Source organism: Nicotiana tomentosiformis, chromosome 9, assembly GCF_000390325.3.
Source record: "Nicotiana tomentosiformis chromosome 9, ASM39032v3, whole genome shotgun sequence".
Taxonomy (NCBI): Eukaryota; Viridiplantae; Streptophyta; class Magnoliopsida; order Solanales; family Solanaceae; genus Nicotiana; species Nicotiana tomentosiformis.
In genome coordinates this window covers 47,632,493-47,659,119 of record NC_090820.1, presented here as the reverse complement: position 1 = coordinate 47,659,119, position 26,627 = coordinate 47,632,493, and the positions used below count along the sequence as shown (strand labels likewise).

The 26,627-nt window shown below is 40.2% G+C and overlaps 1 protein-coding gene across 1 annotated transcript; it reads right to left on the bottom strand.

Moving 5' to 3' along the window:
• Window positions 1–7,542: 7,542 nt before the first annotated feature.
• Window positions 7,543–20,130, bottom strand: LOC138898733 (uncharacterized). Its single transcript, XM_070184829.1, has 2 exons — window positions 19,303–20,130; window positions 7,543–7,698 (listed from the first exon to the last, which is right to left on the bottom strand). The coding sequence occupies exons 1-2, from the start codon at window positions 20,128–20,130 to the stop codon at window positions 7,543–7,545; spliced, it is 984 nt and encodes a 327-aa protein (XP_070040930.1).
• Window positions 20,131–26,627: the final 6,497 nt, after the last annotated feature.

Below are 26,627 nucleotides of genomic sequence, written 5' to 3'. Positions count from 1 at the left end.
TATCTGTTTTCACTCTACATAGTCGTATTATAGTCGGCCAGGTACGACACCTATTGTGCAACCACTGATCAGTTAGGTATGTTGAGGCATGATTTGAGATATTACCGAGCCCATGTGTGGCCGGGTACGATGATGTGTGATGTGAGGCTACCGAGTCCTCTTAAGGCCGTCTACACTGAATTTTGTTGAGCCCGGGTACAACCGAGACCTCTTGAGGTCGGGTACGACCGATTCATCTACCAGGCCGGGTACAGAGTGATGGAAATTTACCACAAAGTATGACTAAAGATATGAATATATATATATATATATATATATATATATATATATATGTATAGTATCAAATAATGTATTGCCTCAATGAGGAATGGTTCTACAAAAGTTGCATGCATTCACGATCTATGGTCCCTAGTTTTCCACGGTTTAGTTTATGTCTCTAGTAGCATGTCTACGGTATTCAGGCTGGAGTCACGTACTCATATTTCTAATGATGATACTCTGAGTTTCTTGTGTTTCGTAGTCGTACATACTCAATATATTATCCGTACTAACACCCCTTCTTTTTGGGCGCTATGTTCAAGCCCATAGGTACAGATAGACACGGTGACATCCATCCCTTGTAGGTGCACGGTTCAACTATTGGTTATTGCTCTCCATTTCTTTGGAGTAGTTGTCCAGAAGTCGATAGGTACAGAGGAAAATGTTGTAAACGTTTTGGGTAAGGGTGGAGCCCTATCCTGGCCTAGTTCTGTACGCGTATGTGTCTTTTGGTACTCTTAGAGGCTTACAAGCTAGAGTTTGGTTATATGTTGTGTAAAAGGGGCAGTTACGATCTTGTTAAGAATAGTTGTGATTTATAAGATGTCAATGTTGTTCTTGTTAATCAGTTGTATTCATTTTTAACTTTGGTGATTATCACTTGGAGCCCTCAACGGCCTAGTTTTCTTATGAACAAAAAAATGAAAGAGCACGAGTTGGTTCGCACGGGCCTTCGAGCGTCGTGTGCCGGTAGCACCTCCAAAGATTGGGGTGTGATAGTTGCAATGTCTCAATGCGTGCCACGGTTTATGATTCAACAAAAGGCTATCTATTTTTATGAATTATCACATATTAGTAACAATTACATTCTTTACGACTGACCAATTGCAAACAATGCATAATTTAAAAACTCAAATCTTTGTAATAGCAAAATGCCATACGGGCAGGCTCAAAGCATAGAAGTGTCAAGTTCAGAAAGCAAAGCTAGAGGCAAGGATGGAATGTGGAGTCAGTAGCATGGATCAACCTACTCCCTCAACTTACATTTTTTCTTTGAATATAGGAATAACACGTGCAACACTATCAGAAATATCAGCAAAGGATATATGATGAGATCACTATCTTCACATGGATTGATTCTACCAAGCCTAAATGTGTCGAGCTATGAATTGCTTTCCTCCCTTGTATTTGTATGAGACTAATCTCTGCTTCTATTGTTGTATAAGGCTAAGCATTAACTTCATCCACATAGGGCTAAGCGCTGCCCTTACTATCTTCATCGGGCTAAGCACGACTCTCCTACTTGAATGTGGCCAAGCTTTGCCTTCACACCTGCATAGGGCTAAGCACTTCCCTCTTTCTCTGCATCGGGGTAAGCACTGTGTCCACATATGCATAGGTCCAAGCACTGCCTCCACATCTGCATAGGGTTAAAGCAGTTACCTTACTATTTGCATAGGGGCCAAGCATCACCCTCCTACTTGAATGAGGCTAAGCATTGCCCTGACTATATGCATAGGGCAAAGCGCCGCCCTCTTACTCACATAAGGCTAAGAACTTCCTTCCTCCGTTTACATGAGGCTAATGCTATGCCTCCATTCTTGCCTAAGGCTAAGCCTTGCCTTCGTTATCTGCATATGGCTAAGCACTACTCATCTTCCTTGTTGAATAATCAAATACTGCTCTATCCTAGCATCTCATGGGCAGAAAGATCGCCACACTATCGGAAGGCATCATAGTCCGAAGGCATCATCTCCATGGCATAAGGACACCATTTCATGGCCAAAGGATCTCAAAGATGCACATCATTATTCAAAGGAGTCATAGTCCAACGGCACCATCCTCATGGCCATGGCCTGCGAATCCCTTATATATGATTCATGTCCCAGGACATCATGGTCTAAGGACATCATTCGTATCGTCCAAAGATAGATTTCATGTCACGACCCCAAATCCACTAGTCGTGATGGCACCTAACCCAACCCGCTAGGTAAGCCAATTAACCTCTAACAACTTCCAATAACAATTAATAAGGCGATAAAGTAAATAAATATCTGAATCTTATGCATTTCCCAAGAACTGGTAGTACAAATCATGAGCTTCTAAGAATAGAGTTTATAAAGTGAAAATGAAATAAATACATAGTCTGTTTTAATAGTACATAAATAGAGTTTTATAGATCTAAAGCTACCATGAACAAGGGGCAGCTACAACCGGGACGTAGGTACATCTTCAACCGGGACAGATGGGCATAGTACGATATCACAGTCGACTGCGCTCATTGGGGTGTGCAGAATCCGGAGGGGCTCCTTCAGCCCAAGCGCTAATTGCTGCGGTGTGCAGCCCGATCCAATATTGTTGCGACGTGCAACTCGATCCAATATTGTTGTGGCGTGCAACCCGATCCAATAATATATATATATATATATATATATATATATATATATATATATATATAACCCGAAGGCTTGTTGTGGCGTGCAACCCAATCCATATAAAATATAATTAATATCATATGTTGCGGCGTGCAACCCGATCCCAAAATGTTACTCTCACTCAGGCTCTCGGCCTCACTCTGTCATCAATCTCTCCAGTCTCACTCACGGGCTCACAATGCCATGAAACTAGCTCGACAACAATGATATGATGTATCAATAAACAACAATTGAGACTGAGATATGATATGAATGCATGAATATGACTGAGTACAATATATCAATGAAATCAGTGAGATGGCAGTAAGAAACGACCAATATGGGTCCTAACAATATTAGAATAAATCCTATACTTGATATTTAGCATGATTGATAGCTTAACTACTTTATCACATAGTGATAACACATATATCAACAAAATAGGGCCACTATACAGTGCCATGGAAACAACAGAATCACAATTCACAGGGTGCACGCCCACACGCCCGCCACCTAGCATGTGCGTCACCTCAATACCAATCACATAACACATATTTCGGGTTTTGATACCCTCAAAACTAAGATTAGAAGAGTTATTTACCTCGAACAAGTTAACTCCAACACCGAGCTAGTCAAGCGATAGTCAAAAATGCCATCCCGCGGGTTCTGACCTCCGAATGGCTCGTAACTAACCAAAAACAACTCAAATACATTAAATAATGCTAAAGGAACCAACCACGATAGAAAAATATCAAATCTTGAATCAAAAGCCCAAAATCGGCCAAGATCCCAACCCGGACCCGCACCTTGGAACCCGAAAAAACTTGTAAAACCCAAACACCCATACACTCACGAGTCTAACCATACCAAATTTATAAAAATCTGACACCATTTGGTCATCCAAATCCCCAAACTCCACTCTCCAATTCTCAAGCCCTAAACTCCCAAATTTCACTTCAAAATCTCACTAATTAGGTGGTGAAACAAGTTTTATGATCCAAAACGAGTACAAGAAGCTTACCTCAATAATCACCTCAAAACTATTCTCCAAAATCGCCTAAGTCCAAGTCCAAAATGTTGAAATAAGACTAAAATCGTGAACCCTTGCTTATAAACATTCTGCCCAGACTTTTTGCATTTGCGGGCCTATTCTCACACCTGCGACGCTGCATCTGCAGTGAAAAATGCCGCTTCTGTGGGAGTCACTTGCACCTCCAGGGTCTGTACCTGCGCTCCAGGTTCCGCACTTGCGAACGTGCTTTTGCGGCCCCAGCCTCGCTTCTGCGGAGTCAATCACTCCAAGATACCCCCGCACCTGCGTCCACTTGTCTGCATATGCACTACCGCAGGTGCGGGAATTGATTCGCACCTGCGACCCCTGTCCTCCATGGCCTGCTACGCTTCTGCGGCTAAGTGTTCGCAATCTTAGCAAAATCAAAAAACAATGAAATAAAATGATCCGAACCTCGTCCGAAATTCACCCGAGCCTCTCGGGACCCCGTCCGAATATACCAACAAGTTCTATAACATGATACAGACCTACTCGAGTTTGAGGCCTCAAAACACACATAACAACATCAAAACGACGAATCACACCTCAAATTGAAATCTATGAACTTTGAAACTTCAAACTTCCACAGCCGATGCCGAAACCTATCAAATCACGTCCGATTGACCTCATATTTTGAACACAAGTCACATTCGACATTACGGACCTGCTCCAACTTCCGGAATCACAATCTGACCCCGATATGAAAAGGTCCACTCCCTGTCAACCTGTCCAAAATTTTAACTTTTGCCATTTTGAGCCAAATTCAACCACGTACCTCCAAATCACAATCCGGACGCGCTCCTAAGTCCAAAATCACCCAACGGATCTAACAAAACCATCAAAATTCCAATACGAGGTCAAATTCGAAAAAGTCAAACTTAGGTTAACTCTTTCAAATTTAAAAGTCCCTAGTTGAGAATCATTCTTCCAAATCAGTCCCGACTAACCTGGAAACCAAACCGACGATTCACACAAGTCAAAATACATCATACGGGGCTACTCACGACCGTAAACTACCGAGCGAAGTGCATATGCTCAAAATGACCGATCGGGTCATTACATCCCCTCTCATCTAAACATACGTTCGTTCTCGAACGTGTCCAGAGTTGTTCTCAAAGGCATCAAACCACCGTATAACCTTGATATGCACATACCCGGGGGTTATCTCGCGTCACCCTATCCCATATAGGCCCGACAACACAACATAACTGAAGTTCCTTAATTCAATCTAGCCCATAAACATTAGAATCCAATTTCCAACATCCACAATTTCTATAAGATCAGAATCTCGCATCTACACACTGTATAAGTCTGAACAAGCTGTACCAAGCCACAACCATAACCCAAGATACAATCGTATGATATACCACATAATTCAAATACTCGAAGCAAAGATTTCTAATCACAGTAGTTGCTCAAACAACACAATTCCGGTAATAAACCTCATGTCAAACCAAACCTCATCCTAAAACCTTTGTACACTGCCGATGATGAAAGAAACACGCGGAAACTCATAACCATTCATCAGACCAACAAGTCATGAAGCTTCTTCTCCTTATACAACAATTATAGCCAATTTATAAGCCGATTTCCGATATTATCCTTCCAAATATACCACAATCAAATCCAATAGCATCCATTCTAGGTCCAATGACCTCATCTCATCCAACATGACCACTCTAGTGACATGACGCACCCATACAATCTAAAGCCACAACCAGTGCAATCTGTGCACTAATAAGCTACATTCCAAATGTACTCAATCATGGAAAAATAACTCAAACGAGAGAACCGTCCCGCAAGCTCATCAATTACCACCACCACGAAATGCTTAAAACCATCACACACCATAGAACCATAACACACGAATCTAACACAAAGGATTATATTTCTATATAAGTATACTGCAATGCGCGACCCTATCCAATACTAGTTCATATGAAATACCTCAAGCCACCCTGCTAAAAATCAATAACCATGCCCAATTCGACATCAAGTACTGAAAGTGCATTACCATAACCACGGAGAAACAAATGACACCATGCCCCATAAAACCCAAAAGAACATAACCAATACGCCATCAACCAAGCATTACCTAATACTCTTCTCACTCACATTGTGCTATAAGGCCATAATAGAACCGCACCATGTGTGCATACAACCAACAAATCACAACCCCTCGTAGTATAGCAGAGTAACTTACATAACCTATCAAAAAATGAATAAGCTCAACACCAACCGAATGGTACATCCCTCAATAATACCAGTATAGAGCCAACCAATCCGGCTCGGTATAAAATACACATCCTAATTGGGCCTACCAATGGAGCCCCAAACCAATTTCGGTCACCCACAGTTAGATAAATAAACTTCCTAAAGCCTACAATGACTGAATCATAACACATACTATCATCTGGCTAGCTTCGGCCATGACTTCACAGTCCACAACCATGAAATAATCCGCTCCTGAGAACTCCCAGTCTCCAAATCCATAGAACACACGAATCACCATAGCTTATCCCAACTGCACCACCAGAATGTCTAACACATCTCTCATACACAATCATCCCACGAGGAATACTTCTAAAATTCTTCCGTGCCACATAGCAAAATTTGAATATCATTAGTCGATAAACCAGAAGAGTGCCGCAGTACCAGTGAAGTATCCATACATCAAAATACATTGCCCCTTCTGAAATGTATACTCTCATCAGGCCATACCGATTAGTAATATCATTTACCTAGTCATCGAAATCCGTCCATGCTGCCTACAAATTTATATCCTTCCCTTCAAAACTGAACAGTGACCTTGCACATGCAAATCTCAATCCCACACAAAACACCGCATCTACCATGCCATCCTGTGAAGAGTATCAGAATCTCATAATCAACTCTGAGTCACAAGTAGAATACATATTCGGTCAGTCAGAAACCTTCCATTTGATCTCATCCCTGAGAAAATACCAATACGCAACATATTCCTTACGCCGGTAGGAAATATACTCCTCGAACTGTGGTAAAACCCATTGAGAACTCTTCGAAACCCATTTGCACACAACCAAGCTATCAGAACTGAATCTTTCTAACTCAACCCAGCTGCGCAGGTCGCCAAAACCCATGAGCATTGCCACGAAACACTTGTGGAGTCTAGCCGCATCGTAAGTACCCAAGGAATCGATTATATTCATTACTGTGCTAACCCAACCTACTACCAAGCTATCGTATTTCTCCAGGTCCTTTCCAAATTGCCTTCAAATTGATAGTTCTCCTTGATAGAACACCATGATTCGTAACCATAATTCACCACACAAGAGGCCCTAGTATAAAACCACAACACCCTAAGGCCCATAAGCCGCTGACTCCTCTCTTAAGCAGCCCAAAGTACCACAACTGCGGTACCCACTCTAAAGAGACCTTATGTCAACCTAAAACTGTTTTCTTCACCTTCTTGATACTAAATTGCATAATCCACAATGATATAAAAATTGCCACAAGTATCGACACCATCCCATGCAAATATCAAATCCTAGCCGTCTACCAATCCGAAATTCTCAATTTCTTCATATAATTCTTGAATCCATTAGAACCATTCTCGACAGTCATCCACTCTACTCAAATCTTAATTAAACCAGCAAAACAGACCGAACGACTTGTTCCCCATTAGCACACCAGCATCCAAGGGAATAAAGAGTAACCCACACTCCTTAGCAACCGAGCAAATTCCTACTCCATGTACATTAAATCCTTTGCGAATAACCACTCAATTATTTTATGATTCCCATATACCCATAGATTGCAATAAAACCTGTATCCATGAATTCATTTACCCGAGTCATCCTCGATCGCAACCCCTGCAGTCATAGCTGATTCACCAGTAAACCCCAAACTGAAACCAATACCACACACAACTGTGCAATCAACTCGTTGATAGCAAACTCCAACACTTGGCTCAAAGCCATGGAATAAGACATCTGACTACATATAATAACCATACCCCATTACTACCATAATACCACAATGATATTCTAATAAATCCTTCATCCACTCATGCAACACAAAGCATCTAGTACCTCAAATCATCTGCAACTCTCGCGTTCATCCTCGTGATGGTTAAGCTAGCTTCCACAGGCAATCCAAACTCAAATTGCAACATATATCATTCACTGGTAAAAGAGAACTCTCTACAAAACATCATAAGGACCACACAACCTCAAGACACCTCGCAGGACATAAATATATGCTCTGCCTCAAACTGACATCTCTCTATACCATTCCACAGTCACGATTACTACGCAATCACTTAATCTTTTTGATTCTGAACTCATCAACAAGACATGAGAATCTACTTTACTCCACAAATAAACAACATGAGAGATCTCTCAACACACCAATAACTCGAGACTATATGCCAAATCAAGATAGAAATCAAACACCCCATAGTCCTTTCTACCTCTGAAGTAAACTCTCCTCGTCACATTCTAAAGATCCATACTCATCTCGCAGTCACATCATACTCACAACATAGTCATTTTACCACTCATCGAGCAACAAATTCCTCTCGTTGGGATATTACCGGACATATGAGTCCAAATGTACAAGTTACCACTAAAGCAATTGAGCTCAAGCTGCGGTCTAACCATGGCCTCAAGTCCTCCAAACTGACCCATCACCAAAATACATAATACACATCTCAAACCTCGTTCATAGAATCACAAGGCGACGATGCACAGCTGATACCGAGCGCTCATACACGCATACGAATGCGTGGAAGGAATTCAAAGAGTTACTCTTCAAGATGAATCAGTGTCGCATGATAAAGAAAAAACATGGGAAGTATATCCTAAATGTCTTGTAGCCTCTCGAAGATAGGTATGGACGTCGTCATACCGATCCGCAATACTCTACTAGATACTTGCTCATGACTTGTAGAACCTATGAACCTAGAGCTCTAATACCACCTTGTCACGACCCCAAATCCACTAGTCGTGATGGAACCTAACCCAACCCGCTAGGTAAGCCAATTAACCTCTAACCAATTCCAATAACAATTAATAAGGCGATTAAGTAAAGAAATATCTGAATCTTATACATTCCCCAAGAACTGGTAGCATAAATCATGAGCTTCTATGAATAGAGTTTACAAAGCGGAAATGAAATAAATACATAGTTTGTTTGAATAGTACAAAAACAGAGTTTTATAGATATAAAGCTACCACGAACAAGGGGCAGCTACAACCGGGACGCAGGTACATCTTCAATCCAGCTCCCATTGAACACAACAACATAAGCAGCCAATATCTGCACGCAAGGTGCAGAAGTGTACTATGAGTACAACCGACCCCATGTACTCAATAAGTAACAAACTTAACTTTATGCTGAAAGTATAGACGAGCTTGTACCAAGGTTAGGACCCAACTTCAATAACCAATAATAGTTCATAACAACATAATACAAGTAATACCAGAAGTAACTCAACAATCAAATATTCAACAAAAATATGATTTCTGAAAATAGTTCTGCCTTTCAAGTACTTCAATGAAGACCCAAATCGTTTACCAGAGTTACCAAAAATATGAATAAATAAGATGTTTTATTTTCTTTTCAGATAACCAGTGTAAAACAAATGCATCACTATGACCATCTGTCAACATGTGTGATAAATCAGAATGATGTGATATCGCACAGCATGAGGAAAATACATCTCTATGCCTGTATGTCATGTGTGCATGTCAATGCAATGCATCTGCGAGATTAATTCATGTACTTACATTCTCAGAGTACTCAATCTCACTGTCTCACATTCTCTCTCTATGTTCAAGGCTCGGCACACTCAATCACTTAGCGCTATATAATACCCGCTAAAGTGGGCATCCCGATCGACATATAAATATAGTCGACTGCGCTCACTAGGGATATGCAGAATCCGAAGGGGCTCCTTCAACCCAAGTGCTATATTGCTGAGGTGTGCAACCCGATCCAATATTGCTGCGGCGTGCAACTTGATCCAATAGTGTATGTATATATATATATATATATATCTAGCCCGAAGGCTTGTTGCAGCGTGCAACCCGATCCATATAAAATATAATCAATATCATATGCTGCGACGTGTAGCACGATCCCAAAATGTCAGTCTCACTTAGGCCCTCGGCCTCACTCAGTCATCAATCTCTCCAGTCTCACTCACGGGCTCACAATGCCATGAAACTAGCCTGACAACAATGATATGATGTATCAATAAACAACAACTCAGACTGAGATATGATATGAATGCATGAATATGACTGAGTACAATTTATCAATGAAATTAGTGAGATGACAGCAAGAAACGACCACTATGGATCCTAACAATATCAACAAAAAGCCTAAATATGATATTTAGCATGATTGACAGCTTAACTACTTTATTACATGGTGATAACACAGATATCAACAAAATACAGCCACTACATAGTGCAATGGAAACAACAGAATCAAAATTCACAGGGTGCATGCCCACACGCCCATCACCTAGCATGTGTGTCACCTCCATACGAATCACATCACATTCAAAAGGAAACAATCCTGATCGAAAAAGATCTAATCTTGAATCAAAAGCCAAAAATGGGCTAAAATCCCAACCTGGGCCCGCACCTCGTAACCCGACAAAATTTACAAAACCCGAAAGCCCATACATTTACGAGTCTAACCATACCAAATTTATCAAAATCCAACAGCATTTGGTCATCCAAATCCCCAAAATCCACTCTCCAATTCTCAAGCCCTAAACCCCCAAATTTCACTTCAAAATCTCCCTAATTAAGTGGGGAAACAAGTTTTATGATCCAAAACGAGTACAAGAAGCTTACCTCAAAAATCACCTCGACAATCTTCTCCAAAATCGCCTAAGTCCGAGTCCAAAATGTTGAAATAAGACTAAAATTGCGAACCCTTGCTAATAAACTTTCTGCCCAGACTTTTTGTATTTGCGGGCCGATTCTCGCACCTGCGGTGAAAAATGCCGCTTCTGCGGGAATCTCTTGCACCTCCAGGGCCCGCTCCTGCACTCCAAGTTCCGCACCAGCGAATGCGCATCTGCGGCCCTGGCCTCGCTTCTGCGCAGTAAATCATTCCTAGCTGCCCCCGCACCTGCGTCCACTTGTCCGCATCTGCGCTACCGCAGGTGCTGGAATTTCTTCGCACCTGCGACCCCTGTCTTCCATGGCCTGCTATGCTTCTATGGCCAATTGTCTGCATCTGCGGATTCGCATCTGCGCCCACTCTTCTACAGATGCGGAAACACCATAACTAGAAATCTTAGTAAAATCCAAAACAAATGAAATGAAATGATTCGAACCTCGTTCGAAATTCACCCGAGCCTCTCGGGACCACGTCTGAATATACCAACAAGTTCCATAACATGATACAGACCTACTCGAGGCCTCAAAACACACATAACAACATCAAAATGATGAATCATACCGCATATTAAAATCTATGAACTTTGAAACTTCAAACTTCCACAATCGATACCGAAACCTATCAAATCACGTCCGATTGACCTCAAATTTTTCACACAAATCACATTCGACATTATGGACCTTCTCCAACTTCTGGAATCGAAATCCAACCATGATATCAAAAGGTCCACTCCCGGTTAACCTTTCCAAAATTTTAACTTTCGCCATTTTGAGTCAAATTCAACCACTAACCTCCAAATCACAAACCGGACGCGCTCCTAAGTCCAAAATTACCCAACGGAGCTAACGAAACCTTCAAAATTCCAATCAGACGTCAAATTCTAAACAGTCAAACTTGGTCAACTCTTTCAAATTTAAAGGTCCCTAGTTCAGAATCATTCTTCCAAATCAGTCCCGAATAACCTGAAAACCAAACCTATGATTCACACAAGTTAGAATACATCATACGGGGAAACTCACACCCGTAAACTACCAAGCGAAGTGCATACGCTCAAAACGACTGGTCGGGTCGTTATATTTCATAGTCCTAATGGAATTTGCACCCTCTTTAATTTCTAACGCTCACAGCTATGCTATTGTAACTATTACCCATGTATATGTTTTCCATATTCATTGCATTTTGAGCTTTGCAGGTAACGTGGAAGGCAACCATTCTTCAAACCGGAGCAATTCTCGCTCCTGTTTTTGTTCAACATTCACATTCCTTTGATATCTCCGAATAACCGCTAACCGATAATCGAGCATTTTTCTTTCCCGTAATCGTTCCCCAATCACATCGCCCTATGTACAATTTCGCATTTTTGTCATCTATACCCTCTATTTGTGATATCGACTGTTCACAACATCACCAAAGCACATAGTCTTCCTACAATAACTCCACATGCCTCATTCACCTTTAGATCTAGAACAACACACGACCTGATTCCCATAAAACAAAGGATATGTAGGATGCTCAAGGACCAAGGTTCGACCCCGATATTTTAAAACATCTCATTCAGACAAAAATGACTATCATCTTAAAGTCTATACTTGATACTTCTTTCATCATCTTCGGGTAAAAAAGGCAGTTGTTGATACTCAATTTTTCCCTCATAATTTTTATTTAGCTTTTGTGGGTTGATATATTTTATAATATATTTTTTTATATATTTTAAGTATTATTTTTAGAATATTTCTCGCATTATTACTGCATAAAATATTTTAAATATAAATTTATTATCTTCGTGACCTTTTTTGTAAATTATTATGACGGAGGTTTTATGCAAATATTGTTTTACATTATAAACATTTTTCAATTGGTTCTGGCATTTATAATTGATAGATAATCTACTTACTATTTCCGTAAAATTATTTATGAGTGACCAGTTACCCAAACTAGATATTTATATTTTTATAATACTTTATACATATTTTATGACATTTTATATCATTTCCTATAATTGCATTCTAATATTATTTATGCATTATTTACAATAATAGCCTATATTCTTTACAATAATTATATTTATTACACTATTTATGTCAAAATAGCATGTTTAGATTTTTATAATCATAATTTACCACTTTAAGTCTTTAATTTCATAAATAGATTTTTATATATTTGTTAGCTATTTTTATTAATTTATATTTTCTTTAATTTTACATATTTTAAAATCCAACCCAATTAAGGTTGAATTTCAGACCAAAGGGTCCAAAACCCTTAGGCCCAATCCCCCAAGACCAAACAAGATAAACTAACCCACCAACCTTATCCAAACCTCGCTCCTACCCGACCCAACATTTTTTAACCTCAGTCGTTGATCTCCAATGATCAACGGCTCATAACCTTTCCCTCATTTTCTTATTATACCCATCTCCAAACCCTAATTTCATTCCCTCAATTCAGTCGCCTCTCAATCCACTCTTCTCTCCTCTTTTCTGCTAACCCTAGCCTCCTTATCCCCAATCCCTCTCTATGTCCGGCTAGACAATGGAATCCTTCTATGATCTGCTTGCCTTATTTGTGTTATCTTGTTATTACTTACGCGTCTGTGGTATGCCTGATTTTGGCAAGTACTATTTCTCAGAATTACACTCGACCAACTTCAATCTTTGAGATTTACACAATATCTCGTCTATCTACACGCGAGGAGAGACGATTCTTCCACTCACATGTGGATTTTCAATTGTGGAACCCTCGCTAGGGTTTGAGAATCGATTTCTTTTCTTTACAAGTTGTCTCACTGATTGCATGTGATTTTACTTTTCCTTGTTTGTTCGCCTAATCAAGCACTATATCAACCCCTGCCCAGTTTCCCTTATGGATAGACTTTAATCAATGCTTTATCTCAATCACACTTATTCTATTGGGTGTTCCGATTCACTGAGAACTCTTGGCCGACGGAAAGCCAAGGAAATTCGGATATTATTCTATAAACCTTCTCGGGCACAAGCACTGCTCGGAGTCCTCGAGGCTCTTGTAAACTCTGAAGTGCTAGAGAGTCTGGGGTTTCTGCTTCTCAAGCTTGTTCGCTTGCATTCACTGTTGAATTACTACTAGATTTCTAATTTTTCTTGTTTACCTGCTTCTCTATACAGCTGGTTAGTTACTTGTACTATGCAATTTTATTCTCTTATGTCAATTTCAAATGCTCGAATCAGTGTTTGTGCAATGATTATTAGTCTGAGTAATGAAATATTGATTTAGGAGAGTTAAGGACATCCCTTATGTGTTAATTTGCATCATTGTTTCTTGTTAATCCTTAGACTACCCAATTCTCTAAAAATGTATCTTTTTCTTCCTTTCCTGCACGAATTTGTATGAGGCTACTCTATTTGACTATCCCTGCATTACCTTAAAAATAAGTAAAAGATCATACTTATAGGTTTTCCTTCGTAAATTTGCCTCCTAACTATCTTTGCACGCCAATCATGAACTCACCTTCCACCCATACTTTCGCATGTGAAACTGATAATTAGACTCTACCCTCTGTACTTGTTTAAGATGTCATAAAGACAATACTTTGCCATTTGTTTGGCTTTATGGAATCAACAAAGTTCTATGTGTGCTCTTTATTGCATTTGCATTGAATTTTGGCACGGGATATGGTTACTTGGCTAGTTATAGGGCAACTAACTTGTATATTACTGAGTACTATCCATGAACATCTATGTTTGTTTGTTTCTTAGTATGCATATGTCAGGATCTACCCTATTACTTCCCCAGTTTCCACTTGTTGAACAACCTCGTTTTGAGTTCCTTATATTTCTTTAATGTTGCACTTTGAAGTATGCACATAGGGCTTGCCCTTGTTGGACTGCATTTGATTTTGTTATGATTTGATTCGAACATGAAGTCAACCCCTCTGCTTTATCTTGTTTTTGTTTGGAAAATTCTGAAGCCTATTTATGGGTATATCTGTATGATTCTTGACTAAGTGGAAATGTCATGACATAGTATCTAGAACACTTGCCTATATGATCTTCATCTGCATTGCTAGATATTTTCTCATGAGTGGCAAAAGGAAAAAGGTGTTTCTCATGAGTCTAGGTCTGATCTGTTGGGCCAGAAATGGTATTGGATTTGAAAATGTACTATCAGCTTTCCCTAGTGTACTTAGAGCTTGGGCCTGTTATTTACAAGATGTTGAGAGACTGTTGAAGACCCAGAAATAGAATTGGGTTACTTGTGTATTCATATTGTTCCTATAATTATTTTCTTTTGATTTATAATAACTTGTAAAGATAGATAAAGGGAAAAATAATAGATTTAGCCTGGGATAGCTTAATTTTTGCATGCTTGGGTAGATAATATGCCTATAAGTTCAAATGTCCTTGCATGCTACTTATCATTACAAATCATGTTCAAATTTCTACATGACACCTGCTACTAGCTACCTTGACTATAAGGTTATTAAATCATGTCCTCTTCACCTAGAAATTATGAGCCTAGGATTTTACTAATGTGAATTGGACACTGCTTGCATAATTTGACTAATATGTTAATAATTCAATAAAGTCACTCAGCCAACATGGCAATATGATTTGTTATGTGATAAGTTTCTCAACAGTTTTCAACACTACCTAGATACCATGCCTATGGACTTCCTCTACGCTAATTAACTTGAATGTTGGGCCACTAAGCTAAGAAATCATGTTCTTAGGGCGTCACACCTAGAGATTATGCCTATAGTGTTATAAGTAATGAGTTACTTGATCATTCCGTAACTGAAGCAAGGCAAATCACCCAAGTCACATAGAGAACTTGCCTATAGGATCTTATAATGAAATAGAGATCATGCCCACAAGATTAATACTTAGAATGTTTAGAACCCTCACTGTCATAATTGGTCACCTATAATTGTCACTTAGAAATTATGTCTTACGTCTAAATCAACTAATCTAATGATACAAGTTAGATTAAAACTGTCTGGTATACCATCACAATTAGAAATCATACTCATAGGACAATTCATTAAAACAATCTATCATAAAAACACATTAGTTCTGCTACTTCTTCAAAACCAGTTTAATTAAAAATACTTTTGCACATATATGAATCTATCCGAGGAGGTAAGTGTGAGCGATTTTATGCTAATTGCGATACTTTGAAGTCCTACTTGTTCCAATTGTTTGGGACCAAGATTTTTAATTTTGAGCAACCCTAGTATAATTCTAGAACCATCTCTATAGATGTCGAACACATCCCTGACAATAGGCATCTGACGGGTAAGCACTTATAGGGTATGACATAGAATTGAATTAGTGCGCTTTAGGTTAAACAAAAACTTATAGATGCATGATACTCTGTGTTCGCTGGATAATATGAGAAACCATTACACTTAAGGTTGCGAAGTATTATTTATATTGCACGGGATGATCCCTTAGGCTGAAAAAATTTAGGACCCCAATTATGTCTAAATTATTCATGCATGTTCTACCCAAGCTTATCTATCTGTATGATGTTTCTTCGAATATCCTTAATCTAGTTGACTATTAGTAATCAAGCTATATCCTGTATGTTTCTTAGAATAATTAGTAACCTGATTAACCGCTCTCCCAGTTAGCTTCTTAATCAATTTGTATGTTCACTTAGGATAATTTAGTCAATAATTTGATATTCCCACATAGTTTAAAATTTAGCTGGGAACCACAGTTGTGGACCTCAAAGAGTGCCTAACACCATCTATTCGAGCTAATTTGAGCCCTTACCCGATATTTATCGATGCTGACTAGTTAAAATAGAGTTATTTGCAAGTACATGACAAAATGCACCTTAAAATCGCTAGGTCTTCTTTTAATATCATTTAAAAGAGTTGTCACATGTCGAAACTCGATTTTACGAGAAAATGGGGAGCGACAAGTGTTATTCGGACGTGTCTAACAATGTTTGAAGTTTGAAAGTTAAGAGAAGGACTTTGATCGTCGATTCTTGGTTTTGATGTTATTCGTGGAGTTTCGGGCTCTAAAAAAGTTTGGATAAGGTATTGTGACTAGTTGGTATGATTGGATTGGGTCCCGGGAGTCTAAAGTATGTTTCAGGGTAATTTCAGACCATTTCCCTTTGATTGGAAGTTGCTGATTTTCTGGTGTCAATAGTATGCATAGCCATCATGGAATGTGTAGTGCGATCGCAATCGCGAAGAGTGATTTGGAACTGGAGAGTATTTGTGATTCGCGATTGTAGGTGGTGCATCATGTTCGCGTAGGGTGCTTGGAGGTCTAGAAGTTGGTTTATTGCATTCACGTCATAGAATAAGCATTTGTGTAGTGGAAGCTGGGTTGGGGGATTGGGCAGTAGTGGAATTTTGGCTTCGCGATTGCGAGGCTGTGGACCGCAATAGCAAAAGGGTAATGTTTCGGCAGATTATAAGTTTACAAATCAGGAATTTGCTCATTTGATCTCATTTCTCTCTTGCTAAGGCGATTTTGAGGCAATTTGGATGAGCCATTGTCATCATCGTTAACCAGGTAAGTGATACCAACTTATTATGATCTAAATAACAAACAAACAACAACAACCCAGTAAAATCCCACTAATGGGGTCTGGGGAGGGTAGTGTGTACGCAGACCTTACCCCTACCCCAAAAGAGTAGAGAGGTTGTTTTCGAAAGACCCTCAGCTCAAGAAAATAAAAAGACAAAAGGACAAAAGGAGACAATATTAGTATCACCACAACAATCATAGGAAAAATAGGAACACCATGAAATGCAGAAGAAAGATGCTAAGCAAAAGCGATAGCTAGTAAATAGGACATGCACTGAAAAGCGAAGTAGTAAAACACAACATTGTCACTAATTATCTTAGACAAAAACCCTACATGGCTAGTCCCACAATGGTACGAAGTAAGTCAAGACTCAACTACATCCTAACTTACAACTCTAATACTTGACCTCCACATCTTCCTATCAAGTGTCATGTCCTCAAAAATCTGGAGTCTCGCCATATCCTGTCTGATCACCTCTCCTCAATACTTGTTAGGCCGCACTCTACCTCTTCTCGTGCCCTCCACAACCAGCCGCTCACACCTCTGTACCAGAGAATCTTGGCTTCTCCTTTGAACATGTCCGAACCATCTGACCCTCGCTTCCCGTATCTTGTAATCATTGGGATCAACGTGCACCTTCTCTCGAATAACATCATTCCTAATCTTATGGAATTCTATGTCATATCCTAGTGTGCCCGCACATCCTCATTTCTGCTACTTTTATCTTCTGGATATGTGAGTTCTTAATGGGCCAACACTAAGCCCCATACAACATGGCCGGTCTAACCACCGCTTTATAGAACTTACCTTTGAGTATTGGTGGCACTCTCTTGTCACACAGGTCTCCAGATGCTAACCTCCACTTCATCCTCCCTACCCCAATACAGTGTGTGACATCCTCTTCGATCTCCCCTCCCTCCTGGATAACCGAACCAAGGTAGTTGAAGCTGCCTGTACTCGGGATGACCTGTAATTCAAGCATCACATCCACGACCAATTCCCCTAGATCGGCACTGAATTTACACTCCAGGTATTCCATTTTTGTCCTGCTCAACTTAAAACCCTTAGCATCAAGAGCTTATCTCCAAACCTCTAGCCTCTCATTAACACCGGATCGCGACTCATCAATCATAACTATGTCATCGGCGACTAGCATGCACCATGGCACCTCCCCTTGAATATGGTGTGTTAATGCGTTGATCACCGGGGTGAATAAGAACGGACTGAGCGCAGAAGCTTTGTGTAACCCCATTATAACTAGAAAATGCTCAGAGTCACCTCATACTGTCCTAACCCGAGTCTTAGCCCCATCATACATGTCCTTAATCGCCATAACATAGGGAACCAACACACTTTTTGCCTCGAGGCATCTCTAGAGAACTTCCCTAGGAAGCTTGTCATACACTTTCTCTAGGTCAATAAACACCATGTGCAGATCCTTCTTCCTCTCTCTGTACAGTTCCACCAACCTCCTAACAAGGTGTATAGCTTCTGTAGTCTAGCGACCCGGCATGAACCCGAACTGGTTGTCGGATACAGACACTATCATCCTGACACTCACTTCAACCACCCTCTCCCACACTTTCATAGTATGACTCAGTAATTTGATACCCCTATAATTGTTACAACTCTAGATATCACCTTTGTTCTTATACAATGGGACCACCGTACTCCACCTCCACTCTTCTGGCATCCTCTTCGACTTAAAAATAACATTAAACAACCTAGTCAACCACTCCAAACCTACTCTCCCCACACACTTCCAAAATTCCACCGGAATCTCGTTTAGCTCGGTCGCTCTGCCCCTACTCATCTTACGCATAGCTCCCACGGCCTTATCAACCTCCATATGCTTGTAGTACCCAAAGTCATTGTGACTCTCGGAATGCTCCAATTCGCCTAACACAATATCCTGATCCCCTTCTTCATTCAGAAGTTTATGAAAGTAAGTCTGCCATCTCCTCTTAATCTGGACATCTTCCATTAATACTCTACCATCTTCGTCCTTGATGCATCTCACTTGGTTCAAATCCCGAGACATCCTCTCTCTCAACTTGGCCAGCCGGAATAACTTCTTCTCCCTACCTTTTTCCCCAGTTCCTCGTACATACGACCATAAGCCGCAGTCTTAGCCTCTGTGACCGCCAGCTTAACCTCCTTCCTAGCTGTCTTATACCTCTCCATGCATGCTTGCCTCTCCTCCTCATCTATCCTCCCTACTAACTTCAGGTACGCCGCCTTCTTAGCTTCCACTTTACCTTGAACCACTTCATTCCACCACCAGTCTCTTTTGTGCCCACCAGAGACACCCGTCGAGACTCCAAACTCTTCTGTCGCAGCCTCCCTAATACAGTCTGTTCTCGCTGACCACATAGTGCTTGCTTTACCACTGCTCCTCCAAGCTCCCATAAACGATAACCGCCCCTCCAACTCTTGGGCTTTATCATTAGTTAAGGCTCCCAACCTGATTCTTGGACTTGCTCGAGTAGACGTTTTCCTCCTCTTTAACATAATACCAACATCCAGCACTAAGAGCCTATGTTGCATCATGAGTATATCTCCCAGAATTACCTTAGAATCCTTGCACAGTCCTCTGTCACCTTTCCCAAGGAGGACATAGTCAATCTGAGTCTTCTCCACTACATTTTGAAAAGTAACCAAATGCATCTCCCTCTTTGGAAAGCTAGAGTTCGCAATCACCAACCCAAAAGCCTTAGCGAAGTCCAACAACGATGTACCTCTTCTGTTCCTCTCCCCAAAAATGAAGCTTCCATGCACCTCGCCATAACCACCTGTAGTCAACCCAGTATGCCCATTGAAATCTCCTCCTATGAATAGCTTCTCGGTAGGCGGAACCTGACGCACAATCTCATCTAACCCCTCCCAGAAGCGTCGTTTAACCTCCTCATCTAGGCCCACATGCGGCGCACAGGCGCTAATGACGTTTAGGGTGCACTCTCCAACCACCAACTTAATAATCATCAATCTATTATTCACTCGTCTAAACTCGACCACAGACTCTCTGAGTTCCCTATCCACTAAGATACCCACTTCATTCTTACCTTTCTGGACTCCTGAGTACCAAAGTTTATACTCGTCTGCGTCCTTCGCCCTCGACCCTACCCACCTAGACTCTTAGACACACGCTATATTGAACCTCATATTCTGGAGGATCTTCGCCAACTATATATACTTACCTCGTCAATGTACCTACGTTCCATGACCCAATTCTCAACCTACAGACACCCTTGTTCCCTTTACCTCCCTTGCCTCCTGCCCCACCCAGTAACCCCTGCCCTACCTCCCGCCCCACCCCCTAACCCCTGCCCTACCTCCCGCCCCACCCCCCGTTCCCCCCGAGGACATGACCTCACTCGACCATCCCAGTCCACAACCACTATAGCTACGGAAGAGTAATGGGAATCACTATCACACACAATATAACAAACCAAACTAGAAGAAGACAAGTTGCAACTACAGGTACACTAATACTATGAATAAACTAATACGAACTAAGCTGACAACAATTTAACTAACACAACAAAGGGAAACTGGAAAATGGGAGGTACCAACTCATACGAGTCTAATATTAAAAAATAGTAAATTCTAAGCAAGAACAAAAGAACCTTAAATCATAACGAGTGCCGAGAAAGGTGTTGTCCACAACAGCTATGTTTTGGAAGTTCCCGCCCGCTTCGCCTGAGGCTCGCTAGAAAATTATCTCAACTACCGCCACCGCTAGGCTAAGTCATTGCGCCAGAAAATAGGGAGACGAGGTGGAAGAGACGAGGTATACGGTAGAGAAATAAGGGAGAAGAAGAAAAGGGAAATATAGGGGGAGGGGGGCAGATCTGGAAACCAAAAAAAGGAGGGGGGGGGGGACAAGAAAACAAGAAAGAAAGGCAGGGGGAAAGGGAAGTAACGGAGAAGAAGGAGAAAGGAGGAGAGAGAAAGGAGAGATAAAGATAGGGTGGGGTGGGGTGGTGGCCGGGGTGCTTACCTGGTCCGGTATTCGCCGGAGGTCCGGTGATAGGGATGATGGAGCGACAGAAGAAAAACGTTAGAGAGAGATTCCAATTAAATAAGCAAACCCATCAAATGACAAACGATAAATTTACGAATGAAAATCTATTGTGATCTAAATATATGGATTATATATGGATTTTAACATGAAAATTAGTCGAAAATGTGAGATTTTGGAAGACTACCTAGAAATTATATTTTTGAGTTTTGACCACGAAATTGGTCATGAAATTAGAAACAAAGTATATATTTATGTTCGTGATGCTATGTGTAATATTTAATTTCGAGAATTTTCGGAATCTAGGTGTGGATTTTAACATGAAAATTAGTAGAAAATGTGGGATTTTGGAAGAAAATCTAGAAATCATATTTTTTAGTTTTGACCAAAAAATTGGTCATGAAATTAGAAACAATGTATATATTTGAGTTCGTGATTCTATGTGTAATATTTAATTCTGAGTATTTTCGGAATCCAGGTGCATGAGCCCCGGGGTTGACTTTTTTTGACTTTTTGTGGGGAGATGGGAATTTGTTTCTAATTGATAAATTATGGGTTTTGAGTATGTATTGATTGGTTTTCATGTTCTTTGGCTAGTTTCAGATCGTTTGACATTGGTTTAAGGTGTTAGAGAGGTGTTGGAGCTGATTATTGGATTTCGGAGTAAGGTAAGTCTCTTACCTAATTTTGTAAGAGGGAACTTATATTTGTAGGTATTCTATTTTTTATGTGCTACGTGTTATGGGAGCTATGTACACACGAGGTGAATAGCGTTTGTGCATATGATAGATTCTTGATATGTCCAGGTAGACTTAGACTTTCATAGTATTACTGGAGTTGTTATCTGTTTAAATGCTCCAATTTAAGATTTAGCTTGAGACTAGACTTGTGCAGCTTGTTGAGCCTTGCTACTTTAAGAACTCGGCATGATACTTGATTATAGTTATGATTCCTCTTATATACATATTTTCGTGTTGTACTTACTTGATAGAAAGATTCGCGACCACTTAAACTCGAACGTATCTTCACGAGTTGGCTACTAACCCATTGAATGTTTCAATACTCATATGGGATTGGGTCCTTTACCTCGACAATATCATGTAATACCGTTATTATGAGATCAGGTCGTTCGCCTCGGCAGTGGCATGTAATACTATTCTTATGGGATCAGATAATCTGCCTCGGTAATATCATGTAATAATACACTTACGGGATCAATCTATACGACCTTGGAAGTATCATGTAACACAACTCTTATGGGATCATGTCTTTCTCCACGTCAGTATTATGATATACACTTATGGATCGGGCCGTACGATCTCGGAATATCATGAAATACCACGCTTATGGGATCGGGCTGTTCGTCTCGGCAAAATCGTGCATAATATTTTGATAGAGAGTCAGTGCATATACAAGTATCCTTACTCGAAGTTGATATTTGCACCTGATATTGATCACATATATTCCATTCGAGGTAGTATTTGGTATTTGATGACTTCGTATATATTCTTTTGTTGAGGATCATGTAATACATATGTCATGACCCAATTCCCATCATAGGTCATGATGGGGCCTAACGTCGCCATTAGGCAAGCCAATGGTGAACCATCAATTTAATTATCCATTTTTATACTCTTAAAATCCTGTATTTCATTAATTTAATAAAGTTAAATGAAGGAACCATAAAGACATACTTACGTTCTTACTAAGCCATAAAGTATAAATGAAACATAAAATGAAATGATGATAATATTAGGCAAACCATAATCATCTACTAGAAATTCCCAAAACCCGAAGTCACAAGTGCACGAGCAATCTAATAGAATATACAAACCACTACAGTTATTCTCTGAAATAAAATAGACAGAAATGATATATAAAACAAAAAGGAGACTCCGAGTGCTGCAGATCGGGGCATGGGGAGTAGCTCACCACTAAGTCTCCTGATAGTGTGTATGCGCGCCTAGATGACCGCATTAAGTACCCTCCTCGTACCTGCACAATCAGTGCAGAAGCGTAGTACGAGTACGTAAATCAATGCGTACCCAGTAAGTATCTAGTCTAATCTCGAAGAAGTAGTGACGAGGCATCGACATCGACACTTACTAGTGGACTAATAAATAAAGTTTATGAAACATAGACAGTCACGGAACACAATAAATAAATATGAAATAAGTAACTGTAAGTAACATGATCCTTCAACATAAAAATAATATGCAATCATCAAATACCAAGTACTATCCCGAAAAGATAAGAAACATCAAGTAACTGCCAAGTGTCATGTCAAGAAAGAAATCTCATGTATATTCTGACTCCTAGCGATATTACGCAAGATTTATGTTGATGTTGTATGAACCGATCCCTAATTATAGTGTACATTGTCTAGGTCATACATATCCATGGATGCATCTCAACTATATTGTCGAGGTCGTATGGCCCGATCCACAATACTATTGCATAGCACGGCCGAGGCATACGGCCAGATCATTAGGAATATAGGAAGTTTTCAAACTACGGGTCACATAAATACAACAAAAATATCGGAACATAAAGAAAGAATGATTTTCGCCGGCAATCAAGTATCCCCCAAAATTAAAGGTAAATAGGCTCGGTCGAATTTAATTTCTAATCCAATCTCAATTATAAATTCAGCTAATTTAACTAACAAGTTTAGTTCAAGTAATAAAAATATTACATGGTAGAGTTCTAAGTCTACCCGGACATAAACATGATTTTAGCTATGCACGGACTCTCGTTACCCAGTACATACGTAACACCCAAAACAAATAGCTCACAACAATTAGAATATCTACGGGGATAATTACCCTCTTATAATATTACGCAAGAGACTTACCTCGCTTCCAAGAACTCTACTTGGCTCTCAAACCTCACTACTCGCCTCAAAACAATGTCGAATCAATCAATCAATATATGTTTAATAGTTCATAATTTAACGATTAGAATAATTTCCCAACCCTACTTGGAAAGTCTATAAAAGTCACCCCAGTCCCACATGCCCGGATTCCTGAAATTTTCGTAGATAATTGTTACCCATGACCTTACGAGCCAAACATATAATTTACACCCAATTCCATAATTAATTTCATGGTCAAATCCCTCTTTTTACTAAACCATAAGGTTTTCAACAAAATCCCATAATTCTACTAATTTCTATGTTAAACTCTACCCGTAATCCATGTATTTAATTCACATTAGGTGGAAATTACTCACCTTATAGTGCTTGATAAAATTCCCCTTCCAAGAAGCTCCAAAATCGGCCAAGCCAAGTGAGAAATAAGAAATGAGAAAAATGAGCTTATGTCCCGTATTAAAATAATGTTCTTCCCAAGCATTCCTTCTTCGCGATCATGGAAGCCCCTTCGCAATTGCGAAGGAAAACCTGTCATCGCCCCTGAAATACACATCTCACAAACGACCAGGGATCCACAATCGTGATGTCTAACCTGGTTTAACCTTTGTGAATGCGGATGGCCCTTCGCAAATGCTAAGGCAAACAACTTGCCACCACCCACCTCCAGCTCCTTCTTAGAGATCACGTCTTACCTCTTGCCAATGTGTAGCTTCACTGCTCCAACACTTTGTGAATGTGACCCCACCGACGGGAACGTGAAGAATAAAATTGCCTCCAGCCAAAAACATTCATTGCAAACACGAGACTCCCTCCGTTTTCGCTAAGAACAAAACCAACACCGGAAAATCTACCAACTTAAACTTTGCTCCGGGTGGTCCGAAACATACCCGAACCACCCGGGACCTAGTCCAATTATACCAATAACTCCATACACATAATGCGTACCTACTCGAAGTCTAAGAACACGTAAAATAATATCAAAATCAAGAATCACACTTGAAAACCAATTAATCAACCTTTGAACTTCAAACTTTTTCAAACTAGTTCCGAACGTACGGAATCATACTTAGACAACTCGGAATGACGCCAAATTTAAAGCACATGTCACAAATCATTATACAAACCTATTCCAAGCTCAGAATTCCAAATGAGCATCGATATCACCAAGGTCTACTTCAAATGAAAATTAGAAAACTATAAAATCTTCAAGATGCAAATTTTCAATAATAAGTGTCGAAACGCTCTCGAATCACCCGAAAATCGATCTGAACGCACCCAAATCCGAAATCATTATACGAACCTATTGGAACCTTCAAATTCCGAGGCCATTCACTCAATGTTTTGACTCAAATCAAACTTGGACATCTTAGGTCACTATTATGGAAGTAAGTTTTTCGAATTCAACTAGAACCCTTCCAAAACCAAATCAATCGTCCCCTAAAGTCATAAACAGGAAAATCATATATGGGGAGTCTTAAATAGGGTAACGGGGATCTAGAAAGAAAAATGACCCGCCGAGTCATTACATTCTCCACCTCTTAAATAATCGTTCATCCTAGAACGAGTTTAGAATCATACCTGGAGTGCCGAATAAGTGTGGATATCTGCTCCACATGTCCTCCTCGGTATCCCAAGTTACCTCCTCAACCCCTCTACTAGACATTCACCACAAAGATATTCTTAGACCTTAACTTGTGGACCTGCCTGTCAAGCTCACATCTAGTTGAATTGCATTGTAGTCCAACAATAGGACCTGTCGGCATGGTACCTCCGAAGTACAGACACATGAAATACCGAACGAACTCCCGATAAACTAGAAGGCAAAGCAAGCCTGTATGCAACCTCTCCAACTCGCTCCAACACGTCGAGTGGACCGTTGAACCTCAGACTCAGCTTGCCCCTCGTCCCAAACCTCATGATACCCTTTATCGATGAGACTTTCAAGAGAAACTTCTCTGCCACCACAAATGATAAATCACACACTTTTTGATCCGCATATCTCTTCTACCTGGACTATGCTATGCGAAGTCTCTCTAGTAAAAACTTTACCTTAACCAAAACATTCTTTACCAAATCAGTACCATATAACCTATCCTTGTCGGGCTCAAACTAACCGATAGGAGAATGTCGTCGTCAACCATACAAGGCCTCAAATGGGGCCAACTCGATGCTGGACTGATAATTGTAGTTATATGCAAACTCAGCTAATCGTAAGAACCGATCCCACTCTCCTTCGGAGTCAATCACATATGATCTGATCATATCCTGAAAAATCTGATTTGTCTGCTCCGAGTGCCCGTCGTCCTGTGGGTGAAAGGCATTGCTAAGCTCTACTAGGGTATCTAACTCACTCTGTATAGCTCTACAAAAATGCAAAGTGAAATGAGTGCCTATATCTAAAATGATGGAAATGAGCATACCATGCAACCAGACGATCTCCTGAATATAAATCTAGGCCAACCTCTCTGAAGTGTATGTAGTCATCACTGGAATAAAGTGTGCAGACTTGGTCAGTCTGTCGACAATGTCCCAAATGACATCATATTTCCTCAACGTCCGCAGCAAACCAACTCCGAAATCGATAGT